Source organism: Brassica oleracea, chromosome C2, assembly GCF_000695525.1.
Source record: "Brassica oleracea var. oleracea cultivar TO1000 chromosome C2, BOL, whole genome shotgun sequence".
NCBI classification, from domain to species: Eukaryota; Viridiplantae; Streptophyta; class Magnoliopsida; order Brassicales; family Brassicaceae; genus Brassica; species Brassica oleracea.
Genome location: NC_027749.1, coordinates 16,735,171 through 16,752,441, shown reverse-complemented (window position 1 = coordinate 16,752,441; position 17,271 = coordinate 16,735,171). Strand labels below are relative to the sequence as shown.

General features: G+C 32.9%; 1 protein-coding gene, 1 long non-coding RNA gene and 1 pseudogene across 3 annotated transcripts; all 3 read right to left on the bottom strand.

The window, feature by feature from the left end:
• Positions 1–536: 536 nt before the first annotated feature.
• LOC106323570 lies at positions 537–1,092 on the bottom strand. The gene is made up of 2 exons (XM_013761667.1): positions 775–1,092; positions 537–725 (listed from the first exon to the last, which is right to left on the bottom strand). Exons 1-2 carry the CDS (start codon positions 1,090–1,092, stop codon positions 537–539), a joined length of 507 nt encoding a protein of 168 aa, XP_013617121.1.
• Positions 1,093–4,386: 3,294 nt separating this feature from the next.
• LOC106319325 lies at positions 4,387–6,653 on the bottom strand (annotated as a pseudogene).
• A 3,198-nt stretch (positions 6,654–9,851) lies between these two features.
• LOC106319342 lies at positions 9,852–10,690 on the bottom strand. 2 transcript variants are annotated; one of them, XR_001265466.1, is made up of 4 exons: positions 10,663–10,690; positions 10,186–10,263; positions 10,051–10,107; positions 9,852–9,922 (listed from the first exon to the last, which is right to left on the bottom strand). It is a non-coding gene; the product is annotated as an uncharacterized LOC106319342 (long non-coding RNA). The 2 variants fall into 2 exon arrangements; XR_001265465.1 differs by lacking the exon at positions 10,663–10,690 and having other exon boundaries at positions 10,186–10,483.
• Between the last annotated feature and the right edge of the window lie 6,581 nt (positions 10,691–17,271).

Genomic DNA, 17,271 nt, shown 5'->3' with positions numbered 1-17,271 from the left:
AAGTTGCAAAGTAACTTATGAATAGTTTAAATGTAAATTATCTTATTTATTTTAAACATTTTTTGCCCAAGTTATTATCACATTTATTGAAATTTTAAATGCCAATTTACCTTAATGTTTCTAAATTCTTAATTCGTTTGTAATGACTTACCTTATTACAATATAAAATCCCTCTTGAAATTTTCTTCTTAAACACACAAATTATTTTGGGACGTTGCAATTATACATATACACAATAACTGCCTCTTGATACCGAAGTTACTTTGTTCCCTCTCGTCCATGTCAAATATTGAGTACCAGTTTTTCTCCATGACTGATGCTTTCTCGCAAAGACGGTGGTATTAATATGTAAAATCCATTACTTCTAAAACTATACACTATTTATCTATATTTTAAATTTTGTTATGTCCGCACAGGGTGCGGGCTGGTCACCTAGTAAGTAATTAAATAAATAATGAGAACAACCCTGGAGCGCACTCAGGGAATTGAATTATCGAACCATGCATCATCTACTTCCATCGTTGTGACCCTTAACCTCATCCGCTTACGTCGCCAACACCTTGTGAGCTTCCACTACAAGCAGAAGCGTCGCCAACATCTTGTAAGCCTCCGCTTCTGTAGATAGGTTTTTCTCCAGTTGCTAGGCTTTTCCAAATCCACACTTCACTTACATTACAAAGTAGCGGCCTTGATGCTTCATCAGCAGGGTGTGGTACGTTCTCAGGCTGTGCTAAGAGGATATTGGTATTTAACGATCTCTAATAGCCAAGAAACTTGACGTAAAGTTTGTCTCCTGTTCTGGCGTATTCCCCAGAAAGTAAGGTCCTTCAAGATCTTGTTAACCCTTGTCTGTTCATCTCCTGTGAATACGCACTTAATACCGCCCGTTTCAATATCTTTTGGGTTCTGATTCTCATCACCGTAAGCAAATATTGACAACTTACCATAGTAACCCATATTCTTAAGGGCTAGTTTGATATTCTGATAAATCTTTTCTGGACCGAGACCACCAGGGATGGGACAATAAGCAATGTCCCAGAAGACACCTGTATCAGCCACGACGAACTCGCTGATCGGGTAAGATACAGGCATGGTTTTGAACGGAGAACGAAAAAAATAGAAGTTATGGTCCGACCGGTAGGAATGTCAAACAGGTTGATCCGTCCCATTAGAGATGGCGATTGGTACTTTAGCCCGCGGGCCTGGCCCGTAAAGTCTCACTGCGGGGCGGGTTTGAGCTTACATATCTTAAGCCCGAGATATTGCGGGTCTTGTGGGTTGGTCAATTTCGGGTATGGGCCAATGCGGGGCGGGTCGACGCGGGTTTGCGGGGCATTCGAGACCCGCGTGTCTTCTTTACCAGAGACGTTTGGCGTTCTTCTCACCGACGAAAAAGGTGAGAAATGGCAACTATGGAGGCAATTCTGGACATTCTCTTCCATCTGTTGACTAAGGTCACCACCGAACCTTATCTTCTTTATCGGTAGCTTCTCTTCATCTTTGGTCTACAACCGTACTTCTTTTCGTAGAGAGCACCACCATAGCTTCTCTTCTTCCTCGATCTACTACCATAACTTCTTTTCTTCCTCGTTCTTCTTCCTCCATCTACCACTGTAGTTTCACCTCTTCCTCGATCTACCACCATCTACCATCTACACATGTATATGATTTCTTCCTCTCAGTAGACACGAGTTAAAGTTAAATATTTGCATGTTATTTATATCACTACCCGCGGGCCTGACCGCAAAGTCCTATGTAGCAAGCGGGGCGGGTTTGGGTAGAGGTTTGGGAACCGCGGGTTACGGCGGGCTGACCCGCAAAGATACGCCAGAGATAGAGACCGCAGCGGAGCGGGCCACGGCGGGGCGGGTTGTCCCAATTGCCATTCCTACGTCCCATCCCGTCCTGTACCGCAGCGGGTTCGTCTTCGAGCAGGTCACGGCGGGTCAGGCCCGCGCGGGCTGCGGTCCTCAAAATGGCTGACCAAACCTGTACCGTAAAACATGTAGGCCTTTGCGGATCGGCCTGCGGGACATATAGTTACAAACGGACATATGGCTCCTGAACGCTTCAAGACATGATTCAGGACGCTTTATCAGTTTCATGACGCATCAGTAAGTGAGTTTAGTCGAGGATTGCACTGGATAAGACAATACACTTGTTAGTTGAAGATTTTAATTGGATCAAAACACTAGTTTATTTACTTTTGTTAGACTCTAAACATTTTAAAAATAAATTGCGAATAAGAATAATAGAAGTCAGTTAAAGATATATTGAAACCTAAAACTCCAAAATGTATGATAATGTGAACAAATGCATATAGGCAAAACTATGAAGAACCCATTGCGGGAACTATATCTTCTTCTTCGGTGGAAAGTGAGTTTTCAAATTTCTTATGATGACTCGAAGACTCGAAGAAGCTTCACTGGTGCAGATCGAAGGCGCTTGGGAGACCGGAAGCATCATCGACCCTGAAACCACTGTCACCGGAGCTACATAACGTCGAATCACCTTCTCTCTCTCTCTCTCTCTCTCTCTCTCTCTCTCTCTCTCTCTCTGTTTTAGGTGAAAGAAGAAATGGAGACTTAGGGTTGTGGGTCTTCAAAATCCCGCAGGTTAAACTGTAGCCCATCCCGCTTTCGTTCCGTCCCGCTTTCGACCCATCCCGCTTTGAACCTGTCCTGCTTTTGACCCATCCCGCTTTGAACCCGTCCCGCGAGGCCTGCAATTTTACGGGCTTACAAAATGGAGGCCCAATCCCGTCCTGCAGCAAGCTTTTACGGACCAGGCCCACGGTCCAGCTCCTTGATTGACATCCCTGGCGACCGGTGACAATTCTGGAAATATGAGGATCGAATAGAAAATGAAAGTAAAAAATAAAATAACAAGAATAAAAAAGAATGATTGTTATTTCTCAAATTTAACCAAGGAATAATTTTTTTTTTTTTTTTTTTTACAAAAAAAAAGTGAGAGCAAATGAGAAAAAAAAAATATTCCTTGTGAATGATAATTTTTTTTAAGAATATTAGAAAATGCATTATTCTCCATCATTCCTTGGTCACCATTCATACTCTTAAGTCTCAAGTTTTTGGATGGTTACTATCAAAATCGATCTTAGTCCCTTTTTATAAGCAAATATTGTTTAAACCCCTGGGTAAACCCTAAGCCCTTGGATAAACCCTAAACCCTTGGGTAAACCCTAAACCTTTGGATAAATCCTAAACTCTAAATAAAAACACTAAACACTAAAACCCTGAACCCTAAATCCTAAACCCTAAACCCTTGAGTGTTTTAGTGTTTAGTGATTTTGATTTAGAGTTTAGGATTTATGCAAGGGTTTAGGGTTTAGGATTTAGGATTTAGAGTTTAGGGATTAAGATTTAGGGTTTAGTGTTTTGCTTACGACGTTAAAAATATATATTTTTGTAATTACTACTATTTTTTATTTTTTTATTTTTATCTTTTAATTTTAAAAACATAATATAATTTGACAATATTTTGTTTCATTTTTAAAAGATATCGAATATGAAATAACACAATCCTATTGGTTGGTAAACCTAGAGGTTCACCTTAAGGGGTGAACCCAAAAATAAATCTTTTTTTCCTAGGTGAAAAGACTTGGATTACTGGATGTGTATCAGAAGATTGACCATTCACGAAATAAAAATAATTTTTTATATACTAAGTGTTTTGCCCACACATACAAGCATAAACATTTTATAATTATTTATTAATGCATGTATTACTATTTAAAAGAGTATATTGATATATTATTGTTTATGTTTTCATTTGAAAATTTATTATATTAGATATAAAAATAAGAAAAAATTATACATACATAAAAGATAATAAAATAAATAAATAAATCTTACAATTAACTCAATATTCAATTATATAAAATTAAGAATTTTACTTGATTAATATATAGTTATGTGTTTTCTTGCTTTCATTTTTAATTTTTTTTATTAAAAGATATTTTTCGGATAATAACACAATATATATAATAATTATCTTTTTATTTAAAATATATATTTTTATATTTTGGATAATTTTTATTATTAATAATTTTAATCACTTTTCTAATCAAATAAATTCTAAACCTGTTTATTCTAAATTCGTTTTTATTTTTAGCTAATTTATATATCTTATTCATTAAGGGTATAAACGATATTAACCGGTCCAACTTTTTAACGTGAAATCTGTAATATGAAAAATCACTTCGGAAATAATAGTTTAGATTCTAAATTCATTTATTTTAAATTTATTTTTATTTTAACTAATTTATATATCTTATTGATTAAAGGTATAAACTATATTAACCGGTCTAATTTTTAAGGTGAAAGCTCGAATGCGAAAAATAAAATCGAATATAACTGTATAGATAAATAGATATAAATACGTATTTTATCATTTAATACTCCAACGGTATAAATGTTACGCGAAGTGGGGGTGGGGAGGTCCTAAAGAGCATATGGATCGCAAAGCTTTATAAACGGGTTATGAGAAGATGATGTTGAGCAATCATCCATCAAACACACCATCATTACAACCAAATTTAGTATCAGAAAAACAAACGACGATAAGTAACTATTGAAGCAACTAAATTTGTAATTCCAAACTTTAGTCTTAATATTTAAATAGTCTTTTGCTCACACAAGGCGTCTGCATAGAGTGACACCATCTCCAACGGAGATCTGAGAGATTTCCACTCGCGATCGAAAGCCAATATCTTATTAAATTCTATAAGAGCCGCTCTTGATTCCCTCATAAACTCAGGAACGCTCTCTTCTTCCTCAACCACAAAACTAAACCACAAGGTGTTGTCAAATGCAATGATTCCTCCAACCTTCACCAATTTCAGAAATCTCTCAAGGAAGTTGACGTAGTTTGGCTTGTCAGCATCAGCAAATATGAAATCAAACTCCTGATTCTTCTTTTGTCAATGTGGGGAATTAATATGTATGATCATTAGTCAAACACTGGTTAAGCTTAAGGAGTAAATAATAGGAACACATGTTTTTCACTTACGTCGTTAACCAATTTGTCTAAGACCTCCATACCATCGCAATAGATGAAATTGATCTTGTGATCAACACCTGCTTTCTTCATAAACTCTAATCCCACTTCATAGGCTTCCTTGTCAATATCAATTGCAGTAATCTGCATCCAAATTAACCTTAATCAGGACCGTTGGTCAATCTTAAACAATTTGTTGAGCGCCTATGCAAATTTTGTTTTTCAAATGTAGTTAATCTGAAACCATTTTCTTGAAAACAGTTACATGTCCCAATTTCTATTTTTATTTAAAACATGCTTCACTTTTTATTGAGGTAAGTTTAATAAATAAAAAAATATATATAGTTGCACATGCTAAAGTATGAAAGATGCCAACAATATGATTATTAGCAAGAAAAAGAAACATTACGCGACCATCTTCAGGCAAAGCAAGGGCCGTGGTGAGTAGAGAGTAACCAGTGAAAACACCGAGCTCAAGAGTGTTCTTAGCGTTTATAATCTTTAAAAGCATCGATAGAAAAATGCCCTCATCAACTGGAATCACCATTTCGATTCTGCGTTTTTCATTAAAACAAGAAAAATGAAAGTATAAATACAACTACTTAGTTATATTTTAGTATTTGTATTAAAAAAACTAAGAATAATTTTTATTCCATTTCTCACACTATTTAAATAAAATTTAACAAACAGGTTATACAGTAAATCTATTAATTAATACAATTAGTTAATAAATACGGTAAATTAATAAAAAAAATATCGGTAACATGTTGGAACAATATACAATATGACATAACTCGATAATATAATAAGATAATAATATTTAAAATATTATTAGAAAATATATGGTCTCAATAAAATCATAAATTGATTAATATTATATTTTTTTGTCAACAATTATTATAATCATGTATAAAAATATTATATAAACATAAGAAATATTTTATAGTTTATTTTATATATAATGAATTTTGTCTCTACTTTTAGTTTTAATTTTAATATTTTACTGTTATTTTCTTGAATAAAACATATATTAAATATATTAAATAATCGAATAGAAATTAAATTTATAAAATTTAATCATTATATATAATATCATAAAATAATTTATTTTATATTTATCTAAATTGCAATTTTAATAAAATTATTAATAATCCTATAAGTTATAATTTATCTATAGTCCCAACATTATTAATTTATTGAGATTTTGTTGTATGATCCTATTGATTAAAAAGACGTACAAGTTCCCAAATTTCTCTTCTGTTACTTTCCGAAGCTCCTTGAGCAGCTCATGCTCTCTTGGATACGCTGACGTCTCCAAGATGTACTGTGTCAATCGAACAAAACCACAACCACATATATCAAAGATCTTCTTTTATCCAGACAACCAAACTTTGTTGATCAACAAAACTGTTATGAAATTTTTTTGAAAGAAATTATAGGATTAAAAAAACCTGTCTCAGAGCTTCGCTCTTGAGGATCCCTTTCGGAGGTATTTCATTCGACATCTCAGTCTCGTGACTGCGAGGAGTCTTCTTAGAGGTGTCTTTGTAATAAAGAGAAATGTTACGCTTTGGTCATTGGCTGGTGTGCATATATGCATGTGTTTTATAAAGAAAGATTTGAAAACACTTGTGTCATATCCTTTGTGTGGATATGTAATTTAGGCAGAAAATACTGAGCTGAAACACGCTAATATGCATATATTCTATATAAAAAATGTGAAACACACAAATTACATATGACCTCGAAAAGCTGAAGAAAATAAAATCTATTGGTACATGATCTTCCTTTTTTGGTGCACGTTGGTACTTGATCTTCCATAATGGACCGGAATTTCTCGGAAGCCCATCTCCACAAACGTAAGAAGATTTATTGAGCTTGTAATAGTCAAAAGATCAATGATGTTTAATAATACTGGGATTTGGTCCGCCCTACGGACGGATTACTAAACAATAAAATACGATTAGTATATGTCAATTTTATTAATTATTTGAAAAAATAAAATGTATTATAAATGAAAATTCATGTTATGTATTGGATAAATTATAGAGACAATTTTTTTCTTTATACTTGTTTCATATCCTTTGTGATTGTTTTCTTTGGTTTTATTTTATTTTTTGCTATGAAGTTTTATTTTATTTATGTAAGATTATATGATGATACATATGAATATGGCATTATATAAAACTTCTGATCCTTTGATATTGTGACCACTTAGTATTTAATTTTATGTATGGCTATGTGTAGGTTGTTTCATATCGTTTATCCATATTTATAAGCCAAAAGGAATTTTTCTCAGCAGTTCAACATTTTTGTATATTTAAAATCATTCTATCTTGGACATCTCCTGCATAAAATATACTACTGAGATTAAATGTTGAAACTCTCTTTTGCTATATGAAGCTTTAAAGTATTTTAATTATGAGATATTCAAACACGTTTACAGATATTCATTGTACAGCTTAATTGACCAATTCCATTTTATTAATTTGAAGGATATGTTGTAATAATAGCACCCTTCGTAAACTTTTACTTTTTTTTTCTATCTATACTATTAAAACAGAAGTACAAATAAGAATTAACCCTTAAACTTGTAATTTATTTACAACCATATGCCACTGAAGTAATTAATAACTCTAAAATATTTATTGTATTTTCCTTATTTAGTTAAAATTAAAACTACTACTTCCTATAATCTAGCTAACCAACTAATGTGCAGTATTTTGATATTCTATGCAATCAATTTATAAATGTCTAATTTCTATTTTCGTTATTACTTTTATGTTATAAGTAAATAAATATACTCCTCATTTTAATTGTATGATACCGACAAACACACGCATTCTCTTTATTTAAGTCTAGTATAATAATATAAAATGTTACATAGAACAAAAAAACATGAGTAATGGTTATTTATGTTGTTGTTGTTTTAGTACACTCATTCTCATGCTCTTAATAATGATGATGATGATGATTTGAATTTTGTGGAAATATATTGAAATTATATGTAATTAGCCATATGAAGTAATAATATTTATTATGCAGTTAGTAGAGAAAAATACAATTTAGACTATTAAAGAATAATCTCTAATAGGATTATGTCATTTCTTTTTAAAGTTAATTACAATAGTATGCCACTGCTTTTTAAAATTATTTTAACTAAAAAGATATTCTTATTTTCAACCAATCAGAATTCATCAATTTTCCAAACCAATTATATTCCACATCATTTGATATAATTCCATCTTTGTATCGTTTTTTTCTAACCGAATAAATTCATAAAAATATATAAAAAATACATAATCTTTCAATTAACAAAATTTGACCAAAATTTTAAAAAGAAACGAGCGCGGGTCAAAATCTAGTTTATAGTTAAAATATGAGTTCCGAACAATACTTAAAAGGCAAAAATTGATTAGTTTAAGAAATCGAATCTGTAAAGTCTTTTTTAGTAAAAATTGATCACCTCAAGAATCCTAAATGTGCAACTAAGTTTTCACAGCATATTCAGTTTCATGAGTCTATAGGAATCATATGTGTGTTATATTTGAAGAGTTATTTGTTTCAAGCGTCCCCTATGAATATTTATTTTTGAATTTCAAGATTTTTACAAAACTAAGCCATAAGTTTAGTCCACTGTGATTTTCATGAGTCTATAGTCCACTGTGATTTTCTTCAAATATGCAAATTTGAAATGTTTTATATTATTTCATTATGATAAGAATCAGAATTATATTAGAAACCAAACCTCAGGCGAACAGAAAGTAAATGTTGCCACACAAGAAAAGTTATAAAACGAATAAGAGATAGGAGAAGAAAAAGTGAATCTGCCAAAGCTTCTAACTATACTCGTTTTTATAGCAGATTTCAAAACATAAGCATATTCATTTGTTCTGTTTCAGATCACCTTTAGGCTTTTTCTTCTTTTCGGCTTAAAACATTACCAGATTCTCTCATATTCATGACCTTGAGTTCCTCAAACAGTAACAACTATGCTCCAAGAGTTAATGTTTTAGTTGTTACTGTTTTATGCATTGTGGTGATAGCGCAGACATGACTCCTGCAATCTCCAACCATCTTGCTGTCCACCACTATTCTACCTGTAAAAGTGAATGTGATCTATTTTCAGACTCATCCATATGTTGTGAGTCTTGTGACCTTGACTTACGTTAAGAGCGGCTGCTCGGGCCAGAGCGTGACCCTGGCCTGTGCCTCTCCTCTCTTTTTCGATCGAAAGACCTCTTCCTGTGGATAAATGATGATACCATCAACTTAAGAATGCAACAATCTTAAACCAGAAAATAACTGCAACACATTATCAGTACCTGTCACGGTCTCGACTTTTGTAATGATCATTATCATCCATAAAGTCTCTCTCTCACGTTCCCTTTTCTCACTATATTCTCTGCTAAGGTGTCTATACAATTTCTCCCATTGTGGCGGTCGCATTCACTACCCTTTTCATCATGTCTCTATCTCTGGCCCTGCTCTTCACACTTTCAATGTCGATCGTGATTCACGTCTGTCTTTTTGACTTCCCATTTTCTTATCTTCCTCACTGGCTATTGAAAATTCCGTTTCAAATTCATGAGATTCAAGCTTTGAAACAAATGGTAAAGGCTTCTTCAAAAGGTACATAAGGACCATAAGTAAAATATGAACTTTACATCATAGAATAATATATAAAAGCTCCCTCCAACACAAGGTAAAGGAAGCAAAACATACAAATGAATTAACCAATTCCCCGGCGATAAAAGAGTGTAAGAAAGTCAGCACATGCATTGTTGTTAGTGATCAATGATATCTTGTGGATGTTAAGAAATAGTAAAGCAAACCTGTGAGTAAGCCGATCAATGGAAATGGTTCCATCATCTTCTGAATGCTTTCCAGCTGCTGCCTGAAATCACTGAAAAGAATAACAGTGTACTAATTATTCAGGGTTACAATACGGTTTTATATTTTTAGATAATCAAAGCAAACAATGACTAAAACCATAGCAGAACAGAGATATACGTATTAACTTCCCACACTCACCTTGTGTACTTGGTGAAGAATATAGCTCCTCATGAAGTACAATGCCCAACTCTTAAGCTGTAAAAGGAAACAAAAAAGAGGAAGTTGCATTAAAACTGATTTCTTATATAATAGTGATTGGAAGACTTATCTAACCTCTCGTTCCATTCAGGCTGAGAGAGACGGATTTGCCCCAAAACTTTGAATTTGAATGAATCTCCATAACCAGAGAATCTACATTGAGAACATGAATGAATCTAACAAAAAGTTAACGTAAACAAAACCTTGCTATGACATAATCCGATCCGAGAAGGAGAAGCATACGTATAATATACGATACAAAAAGTTTGGTCTGTAGATTTAACAAAAGCATCTTCATGAGAAAAAGGGAAAAGAAAATTCTCATGCTTCAGATCTTTATGCATAACTCCAAGAGAGTGATAAGCTTTCAGCTAAGAAAATGAAATTGGGAATTAGCCGGGATCAATAATATTATAGAATAGAGTTATTTGGTGAGGAGGACTCTTAGGAGGAATATATATACTCAATCAGAATACTTATGAGAGCAGTGAAGATAGATTCAAGAGCATGTAGTGAAATCCTTGATTGAATGCCTTAACTACGAAACGTTACCTCGTCACGCTGAAGTGGAGTGGATGCGTAACGGCGGCTGTTTTGGAGATCGATCGGACACGATAAACTTCATCGGACACTCTTTCTCTGCTTAGGTTTCTGATTAGTTGGCCTAAGGAAACGATATGAACAGATTAAAATGTAGCCCATTAAACAATATGAAGACCATGACGAAGGTTTTTTATAGCACAAACACATAAATCAGAGGAAAAAAGGTAGCAGCTTTATTTAGTAAGATTGTCTATTGAGTGAGAAAGCAGAAGACGAAGAGAGTTTCGTGATGTTAATACTACTGTTTTGAAAAAGCAATAATAGGACAAATTAATGGCAGATCATGGAAGAAAACTTGGAACCGCTGAGAAGTTGGATAGAGACACTGGAAAGGCGTCGAAGAAGAAGAAGGAATCCCCATCGTAAAGTTAGATTTTTTTTTACTAAGCTGACATGGCATCTTAAGACAATCTGATTGGCTTGAATTTCTGATCCTATGTGGATAGGTTCAATGGAGCTCATATCCTCCTTTTAGTATTGTAAGATTCAACGTTCATATTCACTATTTAGGTTACTTCACCAATTAATAACTACGAATGGGGAATCAAGCGAGGAGGAAGACTTTACATGATGAAATATTCGAAGGAAAGAAAACAAATATAAAAGGGAAGAGAGGTCATCAATGGACTCCATAGAAACACACAATTACACAGTGTTCTAAAACGCGCTAGGCGTTCATTACGCGTTATATATGACTGTATAGCACTTAGCCATATAGGCAGACGCCTAAACGGGGTATATACGGATATATACTTTTACATGAAATATAAATATAAGATTAATATATATATATACATTACTTTTTAAAAAACTGAACATAAATATATTTTAAATCCAAATTTATGTATAAGTATATAGCTGAACATATATAAATAGTTTTAAATTATAAAAATTAAAGCTATTTTAAATATATAAAGATGATAAATTTAAAATAATTTTGCAACAATTATACTAATATCTACAATCATAAAAATACATTAAAATAAGTAAAAATAATATAAATAATAACATTAATAAAATATAATAATAATATTAATAGTTTAATTTTTGAATATTAATGCTTAAAATCCGCATAGGCGTCCGCATAATGTCTGCCTAAACACTGTTATTCGCCCGAATTATATAAATCCGCATAAAACACTGTATAACATAAAAACAGTACGGTTTGCTACCGTATATCGCATAAACACCGCCTAGACGGGCGCCTAGACCGTATTTCAGAACACTGCAATTACTACACATTTCCTATGTTCTACCAGTTCATTATACAAAAAGAATTTACGCTCAAACTTGATTCTAAAATGGATGCATAGACAATTCGAATACCAAATACAACTATCAATTTTATACACTTTTCCTTTATTTCTTTGACTAAATTCTTAAATGCATCATGTATTCCACTCTAGATCAAATATATTTATATTTATTATTTATATTTATTTTCTCTAAGATAAGATAATGTGCTTATTTCTACTGTATTTTACTCTCGATTTGATACAATTCATACACATTTTCATATTTTTGCTTCTAAATATCTATCTCTTTTTTTTTCACAAACAAATTCAAATTCATTTGTCGTTCACATGGATGCGGAGTTATCGATTTGGTTTACAGAGTCAATATGAGTCTGTAAATGCTTTGCTGTCAAAAAAAAAAACAAATTCAAATTTTTTTATTTTATTTTATATACCAATATTTTGGTTGGTTAAATTTTTAGTTCAACACACTGCAAGAAATATGGGTTTCAATAGCAGTAGAGGATAGCATTTTTTGTCTTTCTGCTATGGTTGACATACGTCTTAGTTATAGATAGCGTTTGTACATTTCGAAACGCTATGATAGAGTTGCATATTTGAAAACGCTATAATAGTGTATGGTTTTAACGTAACACTTAGTTTTAATAGCAAAACATAATTAAAAACGCTATGTTTGGCTATTTAAAACCCTAAACTCAGAACTTGACGTCAAAAAAAAAAAAGTCCAAAACTCAAAACATATTTTGAACCCTAAATTATAAACACAAACCTAAAGCTCAAATATTTTCCTATTCTAGTCTTAAATCTTAAGTTTAAATTTGAATTTTAATATTTTCAAAATTTATTTTCACTTCAAATCTTAAATCTAAACCTCAAACCCTAAATCTTTTACATCTTTTCAAACCCTAAAACCCTATATCCCTATTCAAAAATCATATAAACACTAAAATTTAAATAAAAAAATCTCAAATCTAATATTTCCAAGTTTTAATAAAACAAAAAACTAAAAAAAATAATTATAAATATATGATCTTTTCAAATTTTCTTTTTCAAACCTTAAATATAACCTTTGAACCATATCACACAAACCTTTGCTTTAAAATCTTATATGTTAAATCTGAAATTCAATAGTTCTTATCGTAACTTTATAATTGTAAATGATAATTTAATTTTTATATAAACAAAACTAGTTACATAATAAAATTATAATTTTTAAAACATCTATTAAATAAAAAGAGTTTTGATTAGTTAATCTATGACTATTGATTCCTTTTAATCCAATGGTTACAACTCACTCTTTTATTAATCATTTCCCTTCTTTCTCATTGGTCAATTAATAAAACAATGAGTAAAAATTTCATTGGTTAAAACAGGATGGTGAATATTTGATCTCCACCGTTGATATAACTCAATCTAACGGACAAAAGTGATTCAGTTTAATATTTTTTTATTTTTTTTGCATTATCTCTTTCATCTTCTTTCTCACGATCTCTCACCATCTCCTCAATCTTCTTGCTCACGATAACTCATCTGAAATCCTCCTCTCTCATTATCTCATATCCTGCAATCATCTTCTCCTATCAATCCTCCTCTTTCATCAACTATTCAATCCTCATCTCACGATCTCTCAAACTCGTCGTCTGTCGTAACGGGTTCAAGCTCACCACCATCACCATGACCTCGCCTCCTCCTCTTTGGGTTGTCTTTTCTTTCGTGTTCATCTTCTTTTCATCTTTTATTTTCTAATAAAATCTATTACTTTTGCTCACAGATCTGGAATAATGATGAAAAGGATGCGCGCCAGAGGTGAAGGTTGACATAGCGGAGATGCGCCGGAGGTGTTACGAACAAGAGACGGAGGCGGAGGTAGATGTGGTTCAGAGCAAGGTGATTTGAGGTGGGGGCATGAGGAGGCGGAGGCACGAAGACGCGGAAGCGCCCAGAGGTCGAAGACGGCGGAGTTAAGAAGATTGGTTTAGTCGTTACTGTATTAGGTTTAGTTAGTAAATATGTTTAGGTTAAATCTTGGTTTAAGTTTTTGGTTTAGTTTTGATTTTTTTTTTTTTTTAACTTCAAATTTTTATTAATTAGGAAGAGTTAATATAATCTTCATGGAGAAGATTAGTAATACAAGAAGGAACATAGAAGTTAAATTTAAAACTACAATTGTCTGGTAGTCTTGCTTTCGCCAATCTATCTGCCACCTTATTAGCTTCTCTTCCTGTCCATGTAAACTTGATCTCTGTAAACTTCTTAGCCCACCAATGAATTTCTCTTGTCCAATTATAAGTGCTAAATTGCAGCTTCCGATTGTTAAGAACATCAATAGCTTTTTTATTATCACTTTCCATATGTAACTTCCGATATCCCTGCATCCAGCAATGTTGAATAGCCATTAAAACCGCTTGTAATTCGCTTTCATAAGCATTCTCAACATGTTGGCCAATTGCTTGTGCAGATCCTTGATAAACTCCTTTCTCATCTCTTAAAACCCAACCAGCTACACTAGCACTATTGTTGCTTACGAAAGAACCATCAGTATTACACTTAATCCACCCCATCAAAGGTCGCTGCCACTTGTGCATTCTTGTTTGTGTAGTTTGTTGCTGTCTTTGTTGTAACGGGAATATAGAATCCTGATTTGTTGTTCCTTTCCATTCCTGAGCATCCAACTTAGCGTATTGAAGAGATTGTCTCCACTCAATTTGTTTACGTTGGAAAACCAGAATATTGCGAGATTTCCATAATCTCCATAGAATCCATAGGGGCAAGTCTTTAAAATGTTCCAAACTGGGAGCAGAGCAAATGGAAAGACAAGCTTCAATTTTTTCTTCAAAGGTCGTCGATGGACTGTTGATAGTAGTATTAGAAATACCCGAAGCCCGCCACACACATTGAGCATATTGGCAGTCAAAGAACAAGTGCTTCTCTGTTTCAACATGTAGACCAAACCTTTTACACTGATCATCTCTTGTAATATGCCTACGTCGTAAGTTATCTCCGACAGCCAAACTCCTAGAGAGGAGCTTCCACATAAAATGTTGTATTTTCGGTGGAGTCTTTGTCTTCCAAATCTTTTGCTTATGAGGAACATGCCCATAGGTAGGTTGAATAGGATGTGGTATTGGTAAATGAGTTCCCAACCAGTAACCAGACTTGACCGTATAAAGACCGTCATCATTGTAGTGCCATCCAACTAGATCCTGTATAGCCATTCTGCTAATTTTTATTTTCAGGATGCGATCAATATCATCTTCTATTACTGCGTCTCGCAGTTTTTGGATGTCCCATCCAGTACCATTTGTATCAAAGAACTGATTAACTTTCATTTCAGTTACAGTGCCAGCTCTTGGTATTGGAGATCGTGGAGGATGATCAGGAATCCATGGGTCGGACCACATATTGATCAAAGAACCATCCCCAACAATGTATCTCATACCTTTCGTTATCAACTCTTTTCCATAGAGGATTGACTTCCAAGCATACGACGACTTTTTCTTCAGAGTTGCACTTAATATACATCCATCCGGGAAGTATCTTGCCTTTAACACTCTCGCCATCAAACATGTTGGGTTTTGAAGTATACGCCAAACTTGTTTACCCAATAAAGCTTGATTAAAAACTTCCAGATCTCTAAAACCAAGCCCTCCTTCACGTTTTGGTGTACAAACCCTCTTCCAAGCATACCAATGCATTCCTTTATTCTCACCCGATCCCCACCAGAACCTAGCCAGTATTCCATTAATCGCCTCACAGACCTCCTTAGGTAATCTGAAGATGTTCATGGAGTAGATTGGCATAGATAACGCCACTGCCTTAAGCAAGGATTCGAGAATTTTCTTTGTGTATATCAGATATTTAACTTTAATAATTTGATTTAACTTTTTATTAATATGAAATTATTCAACAACTTAATCTACACTTTTAACTGGATCATTTTTCTCTTTCTTTCGCTTATTAATTAATTATTCATTTAATTTTTACTCTTTTAATAATTTTATTTGAACAAAATTCAACATTTTATCCACTATTTTTTTTTTTTTTATAATTATATTTTATGAGCAAAAAAATATATTTAAAAATCATTATAACTAAAAATTAAAAAAATAATAATTAACTTGTTGACATAAAAAAAATTTGATCAACTTGAAATTGTATTTTCTTAAAAATAATAATAATACTGTAGTAAAAACTGATTTTTTTCCTATATACAAATCAAATGAACCAAACATATATATATATATATATATATATATTTTTTAAAATAGTTCTATTCAAAAATAAAATATGTTTCATTTAACAAAAGTATAACAGTTTTCTGAAAAAAAATTCGAAAAAATATTTTATTAAGGAATATATTTTCTATTTCATATTTTGTATAATCCAAACAAATTTTAAATTTTTGATTATCACTAGTGTTTTTGAAAACTGGAACAAACTCCGATTAAACCAGTCAAACAGTGACTTGTTCTTTTTTTTTTTAACTTCAAACTTTTATTAATTAGGAAGAGTTAATATAATCTTCATGGAGAAGATTAGTAATACAAAAAGGAACATAGAAGTTAAATTGAAAACTACAATTGTCTGGTAGTCTTGCTTTAGCCAATCTATCTGCCACCTTATTAGCTTCTCTTCCTGTCCATGTAAACTTGATCTCTGTAAACTTCTTAGCCCACCAATGAATTTCTCTTGTCCAATTATAAGTGCTAAATTGCAGCTTCCGATTGTTAAGAACATCAATAGCTTTTTTATTATCACTTTCCATATGTAACTTCCGATATCCCTGCATCCAGCAATGTTGAATAGCCATTAAAACCGCTTGTAATTCGCTTTCATAAGCATTCTCAACATGTTGGCCAATTGCTTGTGCAGATCCTTGATAAACTCCTTTCTCATCTCTTAAAACCCAACCAGCTACACTAGCACTATTGTTGCTTACGAAAGAACCATCAGTATTACACTTAATCCATCCCATCAAAGGTCGCTGCCACTTGTGCATTCTTGTTTGTGTAGTTTGTTGCTGTCTTTGTTGTAACGGGAATATAGAATCCTGATTTGTTGTTCCTTTCCATTCCTGAGCATCCAACTTAGCGTATTGAAGAGATTGTCTCCACTCAATTTGTTTACGTTGGAAAACCAGAATATTGCGAGATTTCCATAATCTCCATAGAATCCATAGGGGCAAGTCTTTAAAATGTTCCAAACTGGGAGCAGAGCAAATGGAAAGACAAGCTTCAATTTTTTCTTCAAAGGTCGTCGATGGACTGTTGATAGTAGTATTAGAAATACCCGAAGCCCGCCA

What these genes read in the sequence shown, in the direction of transcription:
- LOC106323570 (XM_013761667.1), bottom strand. Translation starts at nt 1,092, where the DNA reads ATGCCTGTATCTTACCCGATCAGCGAGTTCGTCGTGGCTGATACAGGT. An exon ending in GGAGACAAACTTTACGTCAA is followed by an intron (nt 726 to 774) that starts GTTTCTTGGCTA and finishes CTCTTAGCACAG; the next exon opens with CCTGAGAACGTACCACACCC.